Raw genomic sequence first — 18,596 nt, 5'->3', positions numbered from 1 at the left:
CTGTACCTTGCCTGTAGGTATTCAATGTATTGCATCCACTTTCTATCACCATCCTAATCATCAACACTAACATCTTCTGAGCCCTAACCAAGCTCTAGGCTTGCTCTAAAAGACTATATGAGGGAGGTCTTGAAAAAGTTCACAGAAAATGCACATTGTGAAAAAGATATGCATGGATTTCAAAAGTTGTTTGCATCAATATAAACTTTTCTTTTAATTCCACTTCCTGTGCAGTTTTTGAAGCACCCTCAAATACGCATTAACTGTTAATTTACAGATGATGACACTGAGACTTTCTGAATTTCAACCATTTATCCAACACAGGCAATATGTAGTGGAATAGGATTTAAACCCAAACCTTAGATTCAATCCCAGAGTCCATTGCTTCTCGCTCAGGATAAATGGCAGGACTCAGTGTGTACTTTTGTAGCCAATTTCTTAGTTCTTCTATGATGTGTCTTTCATATCAGGGTTTTTCAGAGAAATAGGAACAATGAACAGGTATGTATATGAGGGCACTTATTATATGAACCAGGAAAGGCAATGCTAATCGACGGTGGCATCGACGGTGGGAGTAGCCTTGGCAATCAGTGCATCATGCACTGAGGGTAGCGATAGCCCTGGCAGTGATGGGGCAGCCTCCCTGCTTCAGGGTTCCTCTCCATGCTCTTTGCTGGAGAATTGGGAGAACGAACCACTGGAGGGAAACACCGTTGAACAGTTGCAGATCTTTGAGGACTCCGGGTGCTGCCTTTCCTCTGAAAGCAACGGGTCTCCTTTTCCTCACTGTCACATCAGAAGCCATCTTCCAGGTTGTCAAAGCCATCCATAAACAAACACCCTGTTAAAATTCAAACTCAGCTCACCATACAGCCAAAAATTGTGCTTCTGCCACAGATCAGTCTCTTCACTATCTCCTGAGGCTGCTTATTCCCATCTCCCTCATCCATCACACACTTGCTAACATTCTTTATGCATAAAATACTTTATTAACAGTTCTTTTTAACAGAAGGAAGATGATAATTACAACTTGAACGTACTGAGTTGCTGGTATGTGCACTTGAATGGCTAACACAACTGGAGTACTTGCTATATGATGAGCATTGGATTTAACACTGCACGTGATTCAGTACATTTATTCTATCCAACAATCCTGTTTTTTTTTCATATTCCTATTTTACAAAATCTTATTTTACTTTTTTTAAAGATTTATTTATTTGAAAGGCAGAGTCACAGAGAGGCAGAGGCAGAGAGAGAAAGAGAGAGGGAGAGAGAGGTCTTCCATCTGCTGGTTTATGCCCCAGATGGCCACAATGGCCAGAGCTGCTCTTATCTGAAGCTAGGAGCTTCTTCTGGGCCCCCGACATGGGTGCACAGGTCCAGTGACTTGGGCCATCTTCTACTGCTTTCCCAGGCCACAGTAGAGAGCTGGATCCGAAGTGGAGCAGCTAGGACTCAAACTGGTATCCATATGGGATGCTGGCACTGCAGGCAACAGCTTTACCCGCTATGCCACAGAGCCGCTCCCTCCCCCCAATTTTTTTTAATGTATTTGAGGGGCTGGAGCTATGGCATATTTGGTAAAGCCATCGCCTGTTGTGCTGGTATTCCATATGGGCGCTGGTTCGAGTTCTGACTGCTCCACTTCTGATCCATGGGTAGCAGGGACTCAGTTACTTGAAACATCACCCTGTCTTTCAGGGACAACACTGGTAGGAAGCTGGAATTAGGAGCTGGAGCCTGAAATCAAATCAAGGCACACCTCCAACATGGGACGTAGGCATCTTAATGTCTTAGATACTGAGACATCCAGGCAAATCTTTCAGGTGAAGATACCTTATAGACTCTAGAAAATGCTGGACTAGGATTTGGAGGACTTGGAATTGGGGGCCTAGATGTATACAGTGAGTATACTACACAAAGTTCAGGGAAAAATGGATTTACACAAGAAGTTCATTTTCATGCTAAAACAATCTGAAATACAGAGTTCTCTCATAGTAGGTTATTTCTCATGAGCTTTTTGAAGTCCACTCATCTACACGGGTTTTGAAAAAATTTTTGCACCAAAATAAATGTCTTTTAATTCCATTTTCCGGGGCCGGCGCCGTGGCTCGCTTGGTTAATCCTCCGCCTGTGGTGCTGGCATCCCATATGGGCACTGGGTTCTGGTCCCGGTTGCTCTTCTTCCAGTTCAAGTCTCTGCTATGGCCCAGAAGTGCAGTGGAGGATGGCCCAAGTGCTTGGGCCTCTGCACCCACATGGGAGACCAGGAAGAAGCACCTGGCTCCTGGCTTCTGATTGGCACAGCGCTGGCCATGGAGGCCATTTGGGGAGTGAACCAATGGAAGGAAGACCTTTCTCTCTCTATCTCACTGTCTATAACTCTCCTGTCAAATAAAAAAAAAATTCCATTTTCCATGAACTATTTGAAGTATGCTTGTATTGAAGGAGAAAGGTGGAGACAAAGTAGAGAGTGAAGGTCAGACTGGGGATTTCCACAGTCTCAGGAAAGACACTCATACAGGAAGCAGCAGAGGGTCCCAAGGGTATGAGAGCCCCGTTAGCTAAAAGGCTTCCGGAGCCTGAGGCAGATGAAGAACAAACACAGGTGAAGAGACTGGGTAGGGGTAGTTTCCAAGGAAGAACTGTTTAGGCTCCTTGCTAGGAAGTGACCTCTACTTGGGCATTTCTCCTACAAGTTATAAACTTCCTTCATGACATTGCCTTTCCAATGTCATTCTTTATCTATTGCCTGGCCCTCAGAGACTGCCAGTGCTTGTGGCTTTGGTGTGTACCTCCCTGTATTGCTAAGAAAGTATTTACTTTTTGAGAGCTGGATAGGGGAAGATTAAGAGCTCCCACCTGCTAGTTCACTCCCTAGGTACCAACCAAGGCTGGGACTGGACTGGGATGAGCTGGGAGCCAGGAACACAGTCAAGATCTCCCATGTGGATGGCAAGGATTCAATTACTTGAGCTGTCCCAAGGACTGAGTTAACAGGGAGCCAGAGTCAAGAGATGGCACCTGGTCTTGAACTCAGGTATTCTGGTAAGTGAGATAGGCATCTTAGCCAGCATCTTAACACCTAGGCTAAATGCCCTCTCTACTCCCTGAGCTTCAGCGGGTGTAGGAGTCTACCCAGTTGGATAGAAGTAACTTAACCACTGTAGTCTCTCATCTTGGGAATTGCCATAGCTCTGCCTCGCTGTTGGCTATAGGCTCCCAGTGGTGCTTTCTCCCTAGGGCAGCCAGTGCGGTTTTTAAATGTAAATAGGGTCATATGACAACCCTGCTTAGATTCTACAATGACTTTCCTTCAGACATGGACAAAGAATCTATGCTGTTTCACTCCTGGCCATGGCCTAGAGTGGACCTGGTCTACCTCTTGACTTCTTCTTCCACTCCTCTGCCCCGTCACTCACTGCACTCAACAATACTAGCCATTTCTGTGTCTCAACATCTATAGCCTTTCTACTCTTCCTGCTTTCAATGTTCTTTCCCCAGAATTTCATCTGGCTTCCCCTTACCCACTCTTCAGTCATGCCCAAATGGTTTCCCTTCAGAGGCCTGTCCCAAGCACCCTAAGGCATACTTTTCACCTGCAGTAATTTCACAGCACCTTCTCCATGGCACTGCCAGTGTTGAAATTATGTCTTGTGTATTTTTTTTCCTTACTCTTCATCCAGCTTGTGATGTGCAGAAATTCTGTCTAGTCCACAGTTGTGCCCAATACTAGAAGTGTTCCCAGCACACAGTAGGTGCTTCATCAGTACTGCTGCTGACTGATTTCAGGGAATTTGGACAGTCTAGTACCTCTGGGGTCTGGATCCTCTTTCCTTTTCAGTTGTTACTCCTTCAGCGAGGTGCTTGACACCCAATCTACACCAGATTCCCTGCTGTGTTGTCTTTCATAAAGGCTTGTTATTTCTTCAAATGCACTTCATGGATTTTAATAATAAATGCAATCAGATGCTTTGTAAAAACAGGTATTCTGTCTCCCCCACAAAACTCTAAGTTTCAGCAGGGCAGAAATCATATACTACTTGGTCGCCATTGCATACCCTGTATTAGGCAATACTAGGTATGCAATTATTCTATATCAAATGCATATTAAAGCATTCTGAGATCTCTCTGTATTTAACCATAGGTAGAATAGGGGAAAAAAGCTGATGAAGCATTCGAAAAACCTCCTTCTTGGGGAAAATTTAGAATTCCTTGTTGCAGTTGGCCTGGACTCTGACATTTTGTATGAAGGTCATCAAACCTGCTTTGACCTAAAAAAAAAATTGTATTTTTCCTCCAGCAGGACAATGTGATGAAGGAGTTGGACCTGCCTCAGACTGAGCTAGTGACGGAGGAGACATCCTGGTGCTGGTCTCCAGGGCAGGTTGAGTGAAGGCAGCCATCTGACTCTCACCTGAGCTGGGGGCCTGTTGGCCACTGTTGGGAGGAATGGTAGCCCCAGCAGTCATGGCTGGGTGAAGTTCAGCACATGAAGTTTGGCCATTGTTTCCTTCCGTCCAGGTCCAATGAGGCAGATTTGTACAATGTTCAAGTGGCTGCCCTGTGAGAAGCTCCAGCTGCTAGAAGTAAACGATGACAAAATAGTGAACAACATTTATGCATCAAACATCTAACCCAGGCTTGGAAGAAAGGCATTTATCAGATGCTAAGTTCTTCATAATGGGGTCTTTGAGCCAGCAGTAGATTCTGGTAGTGATTGCACCCATATTGGTTTAAAAGATAAGCTTTGCCATGCCCAGGATCCCTGTTCTTATTTGGAAAATGAGCTGATAGCACTCTGTCATGACACCGAATTGACTCATTTCTTGTGAGGTCTGCATGGCGATCGGTGGATGGCAATGGCAGGCGTGTACAGGAGCAGGCAAGTGCTTACATCTCTGCCTGGGAGCAGACAGAGTAGGGGCGGATTCAGGCTTTTCTAACAATCTTCTCTTGGGAATTCAAGAGTCAACGTGGGAATTTCTTACTTAGAGCACAGCCTCCCAGGACCTCTCACTAGACCCCAGGTCTCCAAGTTTCTATCTCCTCCCAACAGCACACCCTGGGATTGAGCCTTGAATCACAGGCCTCTAGGGAATACGCAAAGAAGTCATCAACCCACAGCAGAGTTGGAGTCTGAGTCACCACCAGCTGGTCATGTGGCCTTGAGAAAGCCAAGGTACTTCTCTTTACACTTTAAATGATGGTGTGGGTGCACAACCCTAGAATCTGCAGTAACTGCACAACCTGGTTTCTCATTTACGCCACCCTCCCCCAACTATGGATACAAACTCCACACCCAGCACCCCATACCAAGAGAATCCCTTCTCTGACTTGCCGCGCCCGGTCTCCTAACTGAAACTCCAGCTCTGCCACCTGCTGCCTCAGGGTCTCACGCAAAGTTTGCAGTTGGGCTGCTTCCTCCCTGCAGATAAATAATAGAAAACGACCACAGTTAGCAATCACTGCCAGGGGCAGCCTTCCAGTGTTTCTTTCATAATGCAAGGCCTGCCTTTGGAATTTCTTAAGAGAGAATGTGACCTTCTTTATTTGCATAGGAATATTACTAGGGCTGGTTGCATTTTTAAAAATGCTATTGTGCATAATTTGCTCATCAGGAAATTCACCTGTTTTAAGAGAACAATTCAGTACTTCTTAATAAATTTACCAGTTTATGTAAGCATCACCACCGTAAAGTTTTACAAAATTCCCATTTCCACAGTAAGAATCCTCAGGGCCCTTTACAATTACATCCTGTTCCCACCTCCTTACTTCCAGAGGATGAATGATTCGTATACTTGGGGGCTGAGGGCATATGTTTAAGCTATGTGAAAACAATGCAGACTCCCAAATCTTTAATAACGCCCAACATTTGCATGTGCACGAATCCAGTTCACATTTGTTAGAGGCACCCTGCTGGCAGTGCCCCCTCTCCTAGCTGACTGCCCCTCTTCTGACCCTCCCTGCTGGTTCTCCCACACTCCCACTGAGAAAGCCAGAACAAAACCTTGAAAGCAAAGGGAAGGTTGGTGGGTTTCACAGCCCTGCACCAGGGTGCTCCTGTGTCCTGCTCTGATTACTTTCCTTGCTCCAGGTGTGGGGGCTGCCTCAGAAAGTTACCTTTCCTCCTCTGACATGTGTCTGGAGAAGAGTGCCTGCTGTCCTGTAAGGTGCTGTTCGATTTCCTCCAAATGCTCTCGGAAACCGTGGCATACCATCTTCATGGCCTCCATCTCCTGGACTGTGAACTGAGAACAACCAGGAATTCTTGAGAAGCTCGCTTTCTGAGTCACTGCAAGGGCTCTGCGGGGTGGAGCCGGCCTTCCTGCTGAGGCCCACCTGTTTGCAAAGCCAGGCTCTAATGCATGAGGAAGAGAAGAGGGAGGGCCCAGCCTCTGGCTTTGGAAGCAACTAAAGGCACAGGGCATGACTGGACAAGGAGGGCAGTGGTTCTTGGGTGATCCTTGGGTGCTGGTCATCACGTTCCAGAGACCCGAAGGTCATCCAAAGGACCAGATGATAAAGGGATAAAAGGGGGAAGATTGGGAGCTTGTGCTTAAAAATATTATGTGTGGTTAATCTTGTTTAACTTGGGTGCTGAGTATTGCCTCTCTCTGAGTATCAGTAACATTGAACACATCTGTTCAGGTGGTTTGTGCCTGATTAAAGGAAATCTGCTTAGAATATTATCTTTCAGTGTTAGCCCTGCTTAGCAGCAGTCCCTGGAGGTTAAGAGCTGCAGGATCAGCTGCATCCAGCTAACAAGCTCATTGGAGCAGGGCCAAGCTTAGGCATTCCAACCTGCCTGGGAGCTGGAATCCAGACTTGCACCCCAGTCACTCTCCCAGCCCTGCTCCCCTCCCGCCACTGCTCCTGTGTCCTTCTTTAAATTGTACTTTCTCTGGAGGACCGGACTCTTGACTGAGCTCCCTAATGTCAACGTGTTGGAGGCCCTGAGGACAGCAGACCTCTTCACACACACCAGCTCTGTCCCAACCGCTGTGCGAGGAGAGCTGCCCAGACGTGGCAGGTGCTCTCCAGCACAGAGCCCTGTCCTGGGGATGACCCCGACCCTGAGAAAGGCCAGTGCTGCCAGCACGATTCACTGTTTGCTCCAGCTAACACCTCAACAGAGGCCTGGGAATATGTTTCCTGAACAGTTTGGAAGTCTCTCTCGCAAGGACCTGAGGATTATTCCATTGAAACGTAATCACCTGAAGTGGTCGGCATTGTGCCTTCCAGTCTCTGTGGTCTGATGGACTCCTAACTCTGGTCAACACACCCAGCCTAATGCATCTATGCTGAGGAACCCTATGTCACTTTGCATTCTCCTACTCTACTGAGCTTCAGCTAGCCTCCCTCCCTTACTGTCTCTTTAAAATTCCCAAGTCACTGTACAAATCAGAACAGAGCTCTGCTATTTCCCCTACTTTCCATAGTTACTGAATAAAATCTGTTTTTTACTTTAACTCAGGCCTGCTCTCTTTGAAGTCCATTTGTGGGGCACTCTGATTTGCTGAGTTCTTGCCAGCCATCCTCGCTCTGCAGCTGCTGTTAGATCACACTTTGAATAGACCCATGACCCAGAACTCCAGCGTCACTACCATGTCATTGAGTGGTAATAATGCTGGGTGATCTCTAAAGCCGTCTCTACCAGGCCCACAGGTTAGGATCTCCTCCCAGGTCAGTGCGAGTCTGTAGCTGCCTACATGTCTTCCTTTTGTTATTATGAAGGCACTTCTGATATCTGATGGGCAGCAATGTGTCTATCTAAAAAACTGTTTCCCAGTGTCCCTTGCAGACCAGGATGGCCAAGGGGACAGAAGCAGAAAGCATGGAATGGGGCTTCTGTGAAGCTATATCAAGGAAACTGACTTCGCTGACTGGTCCCTGTTAACCCTGTCCCCATCTTCCTTCCATTGAGACCAACCACACAGCTAGGCTAACGCCCCAGACTTGTTTTAGGAAGTTCCAGATTTCTTCTCCTCCACCTTAGAGTCACATGGCCAAGATCCTGGCTGCCTGACGGCTATTTTTTCCAGAATTGTCCTAATGTAAATACTTTCCTAACAGCAATAATTTTTATACTGAAAATGCTCCATCTTTTTTTTTTGAGAGTTAATTTTTAAGTACTCTAAGTTTTAAGCAGAATAACATTTTGCATAGTAAAACCACAATTTTGCATCAGTGTGAGTGAATTTGAACCAGTTTGAAGAACCATTGAAACATGATTGATGTTGGCAAGAATTTTTTCAAATTTAATTAGTTGATGGCTCTTAAAACCAGAAAATAAGGGTGGATATTTGGCACAGCAGTTAAATTGCCACTTGAGACACTTGCATCCTACATGGGAGCCCTGGATTTGAAGCCTAGCTCTACTTCCAACCCTAGTTTCTTACAAATGCACACCATGGTAGACAGAGGGTGATGGTCCTAGTTGGGTCCCTACGTGGGAGGTCTAGATTGAGTTCCAGGCTCTTGGCTTTGGTCTTACCCAGCCCTGATTATTGCAGGTATTTGGAGAATGAGCCAACAGATGAAACTTCTCTGTGTGTGTCTGTTTGTCTCTCTTCAATGCAAATCAAATGGAAATAATTTTAAAAAGCAGGAAATATCTTGAAGGCCATGAAGAGCTTCTTTTATAGATATGTGTTCTGACATAGAGTAGTTAACTTGTCTCTGGTCAAAACACAGCAATCGGATTTCAAACCCAAATCTCCTGGTTCATGTATTTTCTTCTTAAGAATTGAGTTGCAACAAGGCCGACAATGTAGTTGGACACATGGAGAAAATATGAATATGTTTTACTTAGTAGCAAGCTAACAAAATTGGTCAAGTCCATTCCTGCAAGGTAACCAAGACTGGCCCACTGGTTCAAATTCACTTCCAAGTAGGACAACAAAGTCATATCCATGCAAATATGGTGTTCAAGTTGGCTGAACATCATAAACATCAAAGGTGGTTTATCCAGAGAATTGGGGGTAACCCTTTATGATTAGAAGGTAAGAGGGAGGTAGGGGGCTTATTCTGCACTCAGAAGGGAGTGATGAAAGATTCTGAAACTCTGCCATCTTCTGGCCATTTGGAAACACTAAAAAAGATATATTTTAGCCATGGAACAGGCATCCAAAGAGTTTTAGAATAAAGGAAACCTTAGGCAAGAAAAGAAAGAAGGAATGCTTTGAATTGTTTTTCCATTATAAGGACTGGATTATAACTCAAATACAATAGAAGATCTCTAGTGGTCCAAACCCATGAAAACCAATTTTAACTTCAATAATAACAGCAGCACTACCAAAAGACAAAGAACTTCTGCTTTTGAGTTAGCCTATATTGCATTGTAAAATTTGAACACTTTCATTTTTCTTTAAATCACAAATATTGTTAATAATTTTCTAGTATACATAAATCTTATTTGATATATTTCAATTTCTTTTCTAAAAAGTTAACACTCCCAAATTATATTATTGTGAAGAATATGCTTATATATAGGAATCTAATTACAAAAAACATTGTTTTGAATTTACTATAAAGAATTCATTTCTATATACAATTTTAATTGTATCAACAAACTGTTATCTTAAAGAACCCACAAGACCACAAATATAGGTTTTACCAATTAGTCTTGTGTTTCTCTGCAGTGTCACACAGGGCTGCCTCCTTGGTCTGCGCTGAACTGTCACAGCCATCCCAATCATGTCAGCCTTGTTAAGTGGGATGGGAAGCTGTTTTACCGCCTTTTTGTGGCTTTTTTTTTGTTTGTTTTTTACTTTTGATCACATTACTGAATGACAGTTAAATTGAGCATCAATATTATTACCTTAGATACCTGATTACAGAATTCACAAATTAAATGATGCTTACCAAAGACAGTTTGATGCAATCAACTTCTACCTTATTGGTCTCTAGATACAAGTTTGTAATATCTTTTTCTTTTTAAAGACTTACGTATTTGTATTTGAAAGGCAGAGTTACAGAAAGAAGGGGGGGTGGAGGGAGAGAGGGAGAGAGGGATAACTATCCTTGATTCATTCCCCAAGTGGCCAAAGGCTGGGGCTAAGCCAGGTTGAAGCCAGGACCCTGGAACTCAATCTGGGTCTCCCATGTAGGTGCAGGGCCCGAGCACTTGGGCCATCTTCCACTGCTTCCTCAGGCACATTAGCAGGAAGCTGGATTGGAAATAGAGCATCTGGAACTTAAAATGGCTCTCATATGGGAAGCTAGCTTTGCAGGAGGTGGCTTAACCTGCTGTATCACAATGCCAGCCCCATCTCTCTCCTTAGCATGGTCAATATGATTTATATTGCTTTTAATAGTGGTGAACAGAAACTAGATATTATCTTATTTTTATGAATAGATGCAGCATTTACACTAAAAGGATAACATTGGATGTGTCTACAAGGGCCCTTTCTTGAGTTTTTCTAAACATAATTTTTCTGTGTAGAGTGTTAATTTTAACAACATAAAATCAAACATGATTTACTGTATATATTATTGTAGATTAAAGTTATATATTGATATGTCAGACCAACAACATATACAGGTGCCTACATAAGAAACAGGAAAGCATTCCCCCAATATGACTGAGGCTTTAAAACAGTAGAGTATACCCTTAGCTGCCTCACATTTGGGGAAGAAGGCTGATTGTTGGGGTCTCTGCCTTCCTGTCTTTGCAGAGGGAAATACTCACGGAACACAGCTCCCTCACAGGAGTGTCCTGAAGGATCTTCAGGGCCGCCATGTGGGCGTCTGGATGCCCAGCAGCCTGTGAGCACAGGCAATGCCCACAGGCTGGGGGTGCAGGGCTGCAGCTTTGCTTCTCCCAGCAGCAGTGGGGATGGTGAGGACCACAGACACAGCCAAGCGCAGGTGCAGCCAGACAGGTGCCCACTGGGTAGGCACAGGGGAAGCCTGTGTCCAGAGAGACAGATCTGGTGAGGGGCTGGAGCCCATGTGTCAAGGCCTCATTCCTCAGGGCTGCACAGCAACGCCAGGGCCTGGGCTCAGAGAAATCAGTCTGAACCGAAACATCGCGGAACTGTCTCTCCTCTGTCCGCAGCCTCGATCCTCTTGTGGTGGCAAAGTCAGACACAACACGGTCTGACGCTGTTCCTCTATAGTCGGTCCCCAAGGCCATTGTGCTCCAGGCAGCCGACAGCAGGCTGGAGGACATCTGGATCGTCACAGACCTGGAGCTGCTAGTGTTTGCATCGGCATTCGTGGGCAGCTTTTCCACCTCGCCTTCCGCCCCAGGTGGTCTCTGACCCAAAGCTCTACACCTTGGTTTTGCCTGGGTAGCGTCCCCAGGGGGGTTTTCCAAGTGGGGAATAGACTCCACAGACATGGGAATGCGGTCCGCTGTACCGGGTGTGACTTTGCTCTGCTCGGGGACACGAGACTCATGCCATGGTGGACTGTGTCCTGCCAGTAAGCTGTTGCTGGTGTCAGGATGACTTCTGCTCTTGTCCTCTCCTGGGGCCTCGGTGTCCAGTTGGAGGAGCCTGTCTACAGCATGGTCGTTTCTGGGAGCCCTCAGAGACTCCTGGGAGCGTGCATTCTGCATGTGCGCTGTGCCAGCTCCAGAGGGCCTGAGAAACTCGTCCTTGCCTTCTCCTGTGGTGTGGGTCATCGTGAACCCCAGAGGATCATTCATGGAAGTGACGAGGGGTTCAACGTCCTCATACCCAGGGCAGGCTGGTGGCAGGGGCACATGGCCATCTTCCTTTAGGTGTGCCCCCCTGTGGGTGGTCTGGGTAAGGGCCAGATCTGGGGTCAAGTGCTCCATGGGCTCCTGGATGGCCTCAAGCTGAGATTCTTCTCCCACCACAAGGTCTGAGCCCTTTTCTTCCAACACACTCCAGGACTGGCTTGGAGCAGGTGTGCTCACAGCACTCTTGGGATCAGATCCATCGGCCTCTGGCTGCCAGTCCTGAGAGAACCCAAAGCTGTGGCTCCCACCACCAGGCTTGCTGCCAGGGTTCTCAGCAGGACTCTGACTGCTTGGCAAGGAAGGCATCTGTGGGAGAAAGTGGGACCAGAGGGAGTGAGTCGGCAAGCGGCAGAGGCATAGGGGTTTTTCTTTCCTTATCGTTACCGTCAACCCAAGAGTTGGGAGATGAGGGTCACAGGCAGGGTTTATATCAGTGTCTTGCTTTGCCTTGGGCCGCCTCCCCACAAGGCTCCATTTCCTTTGTTGAGAAAAGTCAAAGGAAAATCAAAGGGATAGCAAGGCTGGGCTTTGGGGCCTCCTGTCTACTGGCCCTCTGCTTGCGCTGCACCCGGATTTTGCGTGCTACGTAGCAGCTCAGCACTTCCAGTCCTTGCAGGTGCTGAAACTTAGCCTTCCTCCTAAGAGCTGGGGTGAGGGTAGGGAGGCTGGGTGGTTGGTAAGGCTAAAGAGGGGCAGGTGGGGTGAACACTGAGGGCCCTATTCCAACCTTTGTTACCTGCAGGGGTAGTGGTTCCGGTGGCTCCTCCAGGAACCCACTGCTGTCAGACTGACAGCTGTTCGCTCTGCCCACCCAGCTACCTGCAGAAAGAAAGAAGCCTGAGGTTACTAAAGTGGAGACATGCTGCCCACAGGAGTGGGATCCAACCCTCGTGTGCCTGGCATGCCAGAGACTCTCCAAAGTGCCCGCTGTGTAGAAGTCTAAACCAAAGAAGGAACCCAAAACCATTTTGGTCTCAATTTTCAGAGTTTGTGTAGAACTGCACCCCTGGTTTCCCAAAGAGTAAAGCATGAAACGCAAGGAAGAGGAAATAATGTCTCCTAAAACCAAATCCTAATATGGTAGGGAGAAAAATCTTTACCAAGGGAAAGACGATCCAGAAGAGGTGGCACATGTCAATGTCATAGGTCACACCAATAAAACAGTATCGAAATGCATGTGTGCATGTATGTCTCTATATAGTCTCTTTTTACCAAACTTTGGATAAGAACCCCTTCCTATCTTCAGCTGCACTCTTTGTATGACCACAACTCCATGCTCATGTTTAGGCTGCTACTCTATCTCAGACGGCTGGGGCAGGTAGACGAAGAACAATATCAAGTGTGGGAAGGTGACGGCCTTACAGACATGAGCAGCTTGGAATTCTAAAACTCTGGCTTCTGATAGCCATATGTCCCTGGCTGGGGGGCTCCAGGACACAACAGGCAGCTACTAGAGTCTCCGGCTCAAGATGAAGTGATGGGAGCTCTCCTCCTTTAATACACACTGCCGCTACCTCCCAGGGCAGGCTAGGAGAGGGCAGCCCGTGGGAGGAGGGTAGACTGGAATGCATCCTCCTGTGAGCACAAGGGGCAGAGGCAGGAGTCATGTTGGTCCTGGAGGAAAGTGTGGGTGTGGGTCTGCTTGTTGGATGTAACGATTGGGTATCTGGTACCTGATGAGAAATAGGGATTCACTACCTTCGCTTGAGTGAGCAGCTGAAGAGTTCAAAGGGGGAAAAGATGCAGGTGTTCTAGAGCCAGCCTTGGAGGACAGCTCCACTCACAAGGGCAGCAGCACCACCTCCCTGGAGGACTGCCTCCTCTAACTCCACCCACCAGTCTTCACTACCATGTACGCGAGCAAAGACAGCAAGAGAAGACAGTCTCACAGTTGGTCCATCAAGTCCAACACCAACTACCTCACCTTGAGCTCAAAGTGAAGAGAAATAAGCTTAACTTTGTTGAATTAAAAATCCTATGTGGGTCAGGCATTTAGAGTGATGGTTAGTATGCCCACATCCCACATTGGAGTTCTGGGGGTTAATTCCTGGCTCTGGCTTCTAATTCCAGTTTCCTGCCAACATAGACACTGGGAGACACTGGTGATGGCTCAACTGATTGAGTTCCTGCCACCTGTGGAGAGGAACTGGATTGAGTTCTCAGCTCTCAGCTTTGGTTGGAGAGCTGTGGCATCTTGCAAGTGAGCCAGTGGATGGAAGCATTCTCTGCTTCTCAAATAAATTAAAAATAAGCCTCATATTCTCAACTTCAGCCTCAAGCGAAATTACAGGCTAAAAATTAGAAAGCAAAAATTTATTGCCACATCCTAGAAAGACTGAGGAACTTCGAGCACAACGTTGAGCAAAATGTTCAGATAATGACTTTTACCTAGCTGTTGCCTCATATTACACAATTACACATAAAGTACAGAAAATATTTGGCAATCATAGACCTAAAGGAGACTGTACTTACGGCAAATGGGAGTAATAGAGATGAGACTTTTCCTTCCATTTGAAAAACTGGACAAAATATGTGAATACATGTTTGGGGCAATGGAATCTGACAGCTAACGACAACAATCCCTGAGAGCCTGGCACAAGACACAAACCCTTGTGATCACCCATCTTTCTGCCTTGAGACAGTTTCCAGACCAGCACAAATGGGGAGGGGAAAGACCTACCTCAATGGATCAAAGGAGACACTGCCCAGCACTCCCCCAGAGCCTGGAACAGGGCATGCACTCACAAGGAAGATGGAAAAACTTAGTTCACAGGGCATTGGGATGGAGGTAGAGGGGTGGGCGAGAACACTTAATCTTAGCATTAGCTCCACCCACTAAGTCTTAAAAACATGACCTGAGATAATCAGTGTTTCCAAGGAATTCATCTGTGTTCCAAACCTAAGCTCTATAATATTTATAGGAATGCAATAATATTTAGTATCCACAAGGGAAAACTCAGTTTGGAATCTCACACAAGATACCAAGCATAAAGAGAAACAGGAAAATGGGGCCCGTTGGGAGGAGAAAGATAACCAGTTGAAACTGAGAATGGACACAAATGTTAGAAATTGAACAAGGATGCTAAAAGTCTTGTTATAAGTATATTCCATATGTTCAAAAAGGGGAAAATTAGGTATACCAAGTGGATATAGTGCAAGATATTAAAAAAGGCACACTGAACTTCCACAGATGAAAACTACAATGTATCAGACAAAATTAATACTGGATACAGTTCACAGCTGATGAGAGATTGAAGAAGAAAATATTAGTGAAATTGAAGATGTTGCCTTGGGAACTATCCTGAATTAAACACGTAAGTAAAAAAGAATTTCATGAAAACCACATCAGTGAACTGTGGGACAGCTCGACAGATGGAGATGACAGACGGTGGGGTCTCTTGTTCTCCTGTGTGTCCTGGTGCAAGATCTGCACCACAAAGTGTGGAGGACTCCCAGCTCCCCACTCACTTGTACTTCAACTTTCTATGGAGGCTCTGTCATTCAAATTCTGGAACATAAGCTTCATGTACAATGGTTGCTATTTCCCTTCTTACAAAATTTGGGTGAAGTTGTGTTAGAACCCTAGAAAAACATGATCTGTTAGAGCCCTTTGGTCCATGTGCTGGCTGGTTCATGTTAGTTGGTCTAAACAGAAACACAGTCATCCTTTTGCAGCTGGGGAGGGAGGAGTGATGGAAATGGTTCCAGGAGCTGCACCCCTCCCCCTGCATGGATACCAAATCCAGCAGTGCTCAAGTCCCTTAACTCCAATGGCATACTATTGGCATGCAACCTAGGCACCCCTCCTCAATACTTTCAATCATCTGTAAATTACTTATGATACCCAATCCAATGTAAGTGTTATGTAAATAGTTGTTAAACTGTATTGTCTAGGGAGTCATGACAAGGAAAACTCTGTACATATACAATGCACACACTTTTTTTTGGAATATTTTTGTGTATTTTCAATCTGTGATGGATTGAATCCACAGGTGCAGAACCTGTGGACACGGAGAGCTGGCTGTAAACAACCAGAAGCATAAAGGGTCTCTGAAAAACAGATGGATAAATTCCCCTAAAAGAGTCCATTTGTGATGTAACTTTTACTCTGCATTGACTTCAAACATACCCTCTGAAACTCACTGAAGTGAATTTGTGAAACAACTTGGCTTTGATGAGATCGAATGGCTGAACATTCTCTCAGGAGTCGGGCTCTGTGTCTTCTACTTGCTTCAGAAGTCAAGTGAACGCACTGGAATCACTTTGATTCAGGTAGCAAAGTGTGGGCCAGTTTACAGACGGTTTAGTTTCTTCAGGAAGTTAAAAATCCTTCTTCCATGTAAAACACCTTTTCAGTAACTAGAATATAAATGTGTAAAGGTTGGGTTTCTAAATTCTAAATATTTCCTTATAACTGCAGGAATCAAAACACACAAAGAATGAGCCCAGGATGGCCATGCTGGATTATGAAGCAAGTAGACAAATATGCATCATTGTCACTTCCATACCCTCCCACCTAACATGTAATATTGAGGGAGGGGATTGGCTTTGGGGAGGGCACATGGCATTTGGCCACAGTCATGGCAGTGGTACCAGCACACCCAGACCAACCTCTCCATAGCTCCTAAGCAAGTTCCTGGAAGAACTTGAATTCACCTTACTTCTACTGGAATTTCCCAGGGAACTACAGCCCTTCCTTTTCCAGGTTAGGACCTGGACTTCCCACCTGCTCTGACCAGGCCTTTTCCTCCAGCTAGATCTTAACTCTCAACCTTCCTGTTCCAAAATGGCTAGAAAAATGGAAGCTTCCACCAAGATTAACCACTGTGTGATTTTTATCATGGCCCCTTCAGACTCCTGGTTCCCCCACCTCATATATTCCATAATTCAGGAGGGTTAACCTCTCTACCAGTTGTGCAACTAAAACCCAACTAGGATCTATGACTGAGTCATCCAGAAAATTTGGAGCCAGATCGACATGTGTCAGATTCTGACATGCCTACTGCTAATTGAGTGATCTGGTGCATGACATTTAACTTCTCTGAGTTTCTTTACTTGTGGGTAGAAGGATGGATGGGAAAACAACATAGTTGTGTGGGGTTTGGATGAGTATGATGTCTAACAACACATACATGAAGATGCTTGTCATATGTAAAAGACTAATTACATTGGCTACCTTCCGCCGCAGAACACCATTATTAAAATCTGTTACAACTCAATCGCTGGCATTGTCATTATTAATATTAATTAGAAATTACTTTTTTCCACACACAACGGTCTTCCTAAGTTAGATTTTACCCCACATGGGTGGGACCACTTATCTGCCTTAGGCACTTTGTCTGAAGAACCACCAGATGGCAGCATTACACCAACCACAGAGAGGAAGGGCCCTCTAGAAAGGCAACAATTAGCAAGAAAATTCAACCTGGAGGGCTGCTAGTGTGGGCTGGGTTGGTAGTAAAAGTTTCTGAATCCTAAGTGGAAAGTTTTACATTTGAAATAATCTGACTTCATAGAGGCAGGGATGAAAATAAGTCTACAGAATTGGAACAAAAGTGGGGGAAAGTGAGAAAGAAGAGTGGTGGTGGCAGGGCTGTGAGGTACGCTGAAGTTGTGATAGCAAGAGAGGAATATCAGCCTTGGCTGCTTGAGGCTAACCATCTTCATCCTCAGCTCCACTCCATTCCACTCTACCTATTTCATTGCCAAATTTCTATCCCATCTTCAACCACAGAGCAGTCTGTGAGAGCTCTCTGAGGAAATGGAGGCAGAGACGCAAGTTCTCTTTTAATTAAGGAGTAGACCTTAGGAACCCACAAATGCAAATGCTGGACAGGGAGCATAAGTGAAGGCCACAGGGGCAGTGTCAACTGTTGTAGAGAGTAGTCGCTCCCCAAAGGCATCTTTAAAAATTAATTTCCAATGTTTGGAGAACAAACAGAACCTGTCTATGGACCACAGTCAGCCTCTGAGTTCCCAGGTTGGAAGCCAACCAGGAAGGTACCACCTACCAGCTAATGCAGGAATTCTTTCTAGAACATTCCTTCTAGAGAACCATCTACCTAATATTTACTTCTGATGACAGCAAATTTTTCCTGTGTGGTCAGAGCACACTTGTGTTATAACTTCTAGGAAAAGCTTCTTTATATTGGACCAATTCATTTTTCACATTTTCCATTTGTTGGTCAGAGTTCTGCTCCTTGAAGTTATACAGAACATGTCTAACCTCATTTCCTGAAGACAGCTCGCTAAATTCTCCAGGCTCTTCCCCTCCACTTACATCTCCCGAGAACACTTAAGTCAGTCCTCACAAGGCAGGTCTTCAGGCCATTTATATCTTGCAGCTTTTAAGAAGCTTGCTTAATAAAGTTTCCTGGAAAATCAGGCACCCAGAGCAACTGTCAGCAGCTGAGATACAGTCTGACCAGTGTGGAACAGAGGAGCTAGGCTCTTCCCCTACTTCTGGATATTTCTCTGCTATTCACACAGCCTGAAGTTCTATTAGTTTAGTCAGGAGTTGTGTTTCCCGTGTCGGGTTCTATTAACATTGGTCTCTATTTTGAAATTGAGAAGCAATTATTTTTGGAACCTAAATGAATGATTCACTTTATATCCCTGTGAATTTTGATCTAGCTCATTTGGTTCCATGGTTTCCCTTTGTCAAAGATAATTTCGGTCTTCTTTCTGAAGTCCGTGTAATCTATGACCTTGAAGGCCCTTCTTGCTGTTGGTCAAGTCATCATTAATATGACGGGTTTAGTATCATTAGTTGTTTTTCTGTATTAGAGAAGTAACACATGATACTGAAGCAGCTTAGGAAAATTAAAAACCAGAAATAATAAAAATCATGCAGGTAAATGACTAAAAATATTTCTACACATTT

At 45.3% G+C, this 18,596-nt stretch overlaps 1 protein-coding gene across 1 annotated transcript in view; it reads right to left on the bottom strand.

Moving 5' to 3' along the window:
• Positions 1-762: 762 nt before the first annotated feature.
• Positions 763-18,596, bottom strand: part of ITPRID1 (ITPR interacting domain containing 1) — a 122,032-nt gene continuing 104,198 nt past the window's right edge. The window contains exons 10-16 of the mRNA XM_062178545.1: positions 12,450-12,532; positions 11,303-12,019; positions 10,694-11,230; positions 6,124-6,251; positions 5,317-5,428; positions 4,418-4,583; positions 763-841 (exon numbers count right to left, since the gene is read on the bottom strand). Coding sequence (XP_062034529.1) covers positions 795-841; positions 4,418-4,583; positions 5,317-5,428; positions 6,124-6,251; positions 10,694-11,230; positions 11,303-12,019; positions 12,450-12,532 — 1,790 coding nt within the window. The 3' untranslated portion in view covers positions 763-794. The remainder of the gene's footprint in view (positions 842-4,417; positions 4,584-5,316; positions 5,429-6,123; positions 6,252-10,693; positions 11,231-11,302; positions 12,020-12,449; positions 12,533-18,596) is intronic.

Source organism: Lepus europaeus, chromosome 20 (genome assembly GCF_033115175.1).
Source record: "Lepus europaeus isolate LE1 chromosome 20, mLepTim1.pri, whole genome shotgun sequence".
NCBI classification, from domain to species: domain Eukaryota; kingdom Metazoa; phylum Chordata; class Mammalia; order Lagomorpha; family Leporidae; genus Lepus; species Lepus europaeus.
Note: the sequence above shows the minus strand (reverse complement) of the source record. Positions and strands in the feature narration are given on the sequence as shown.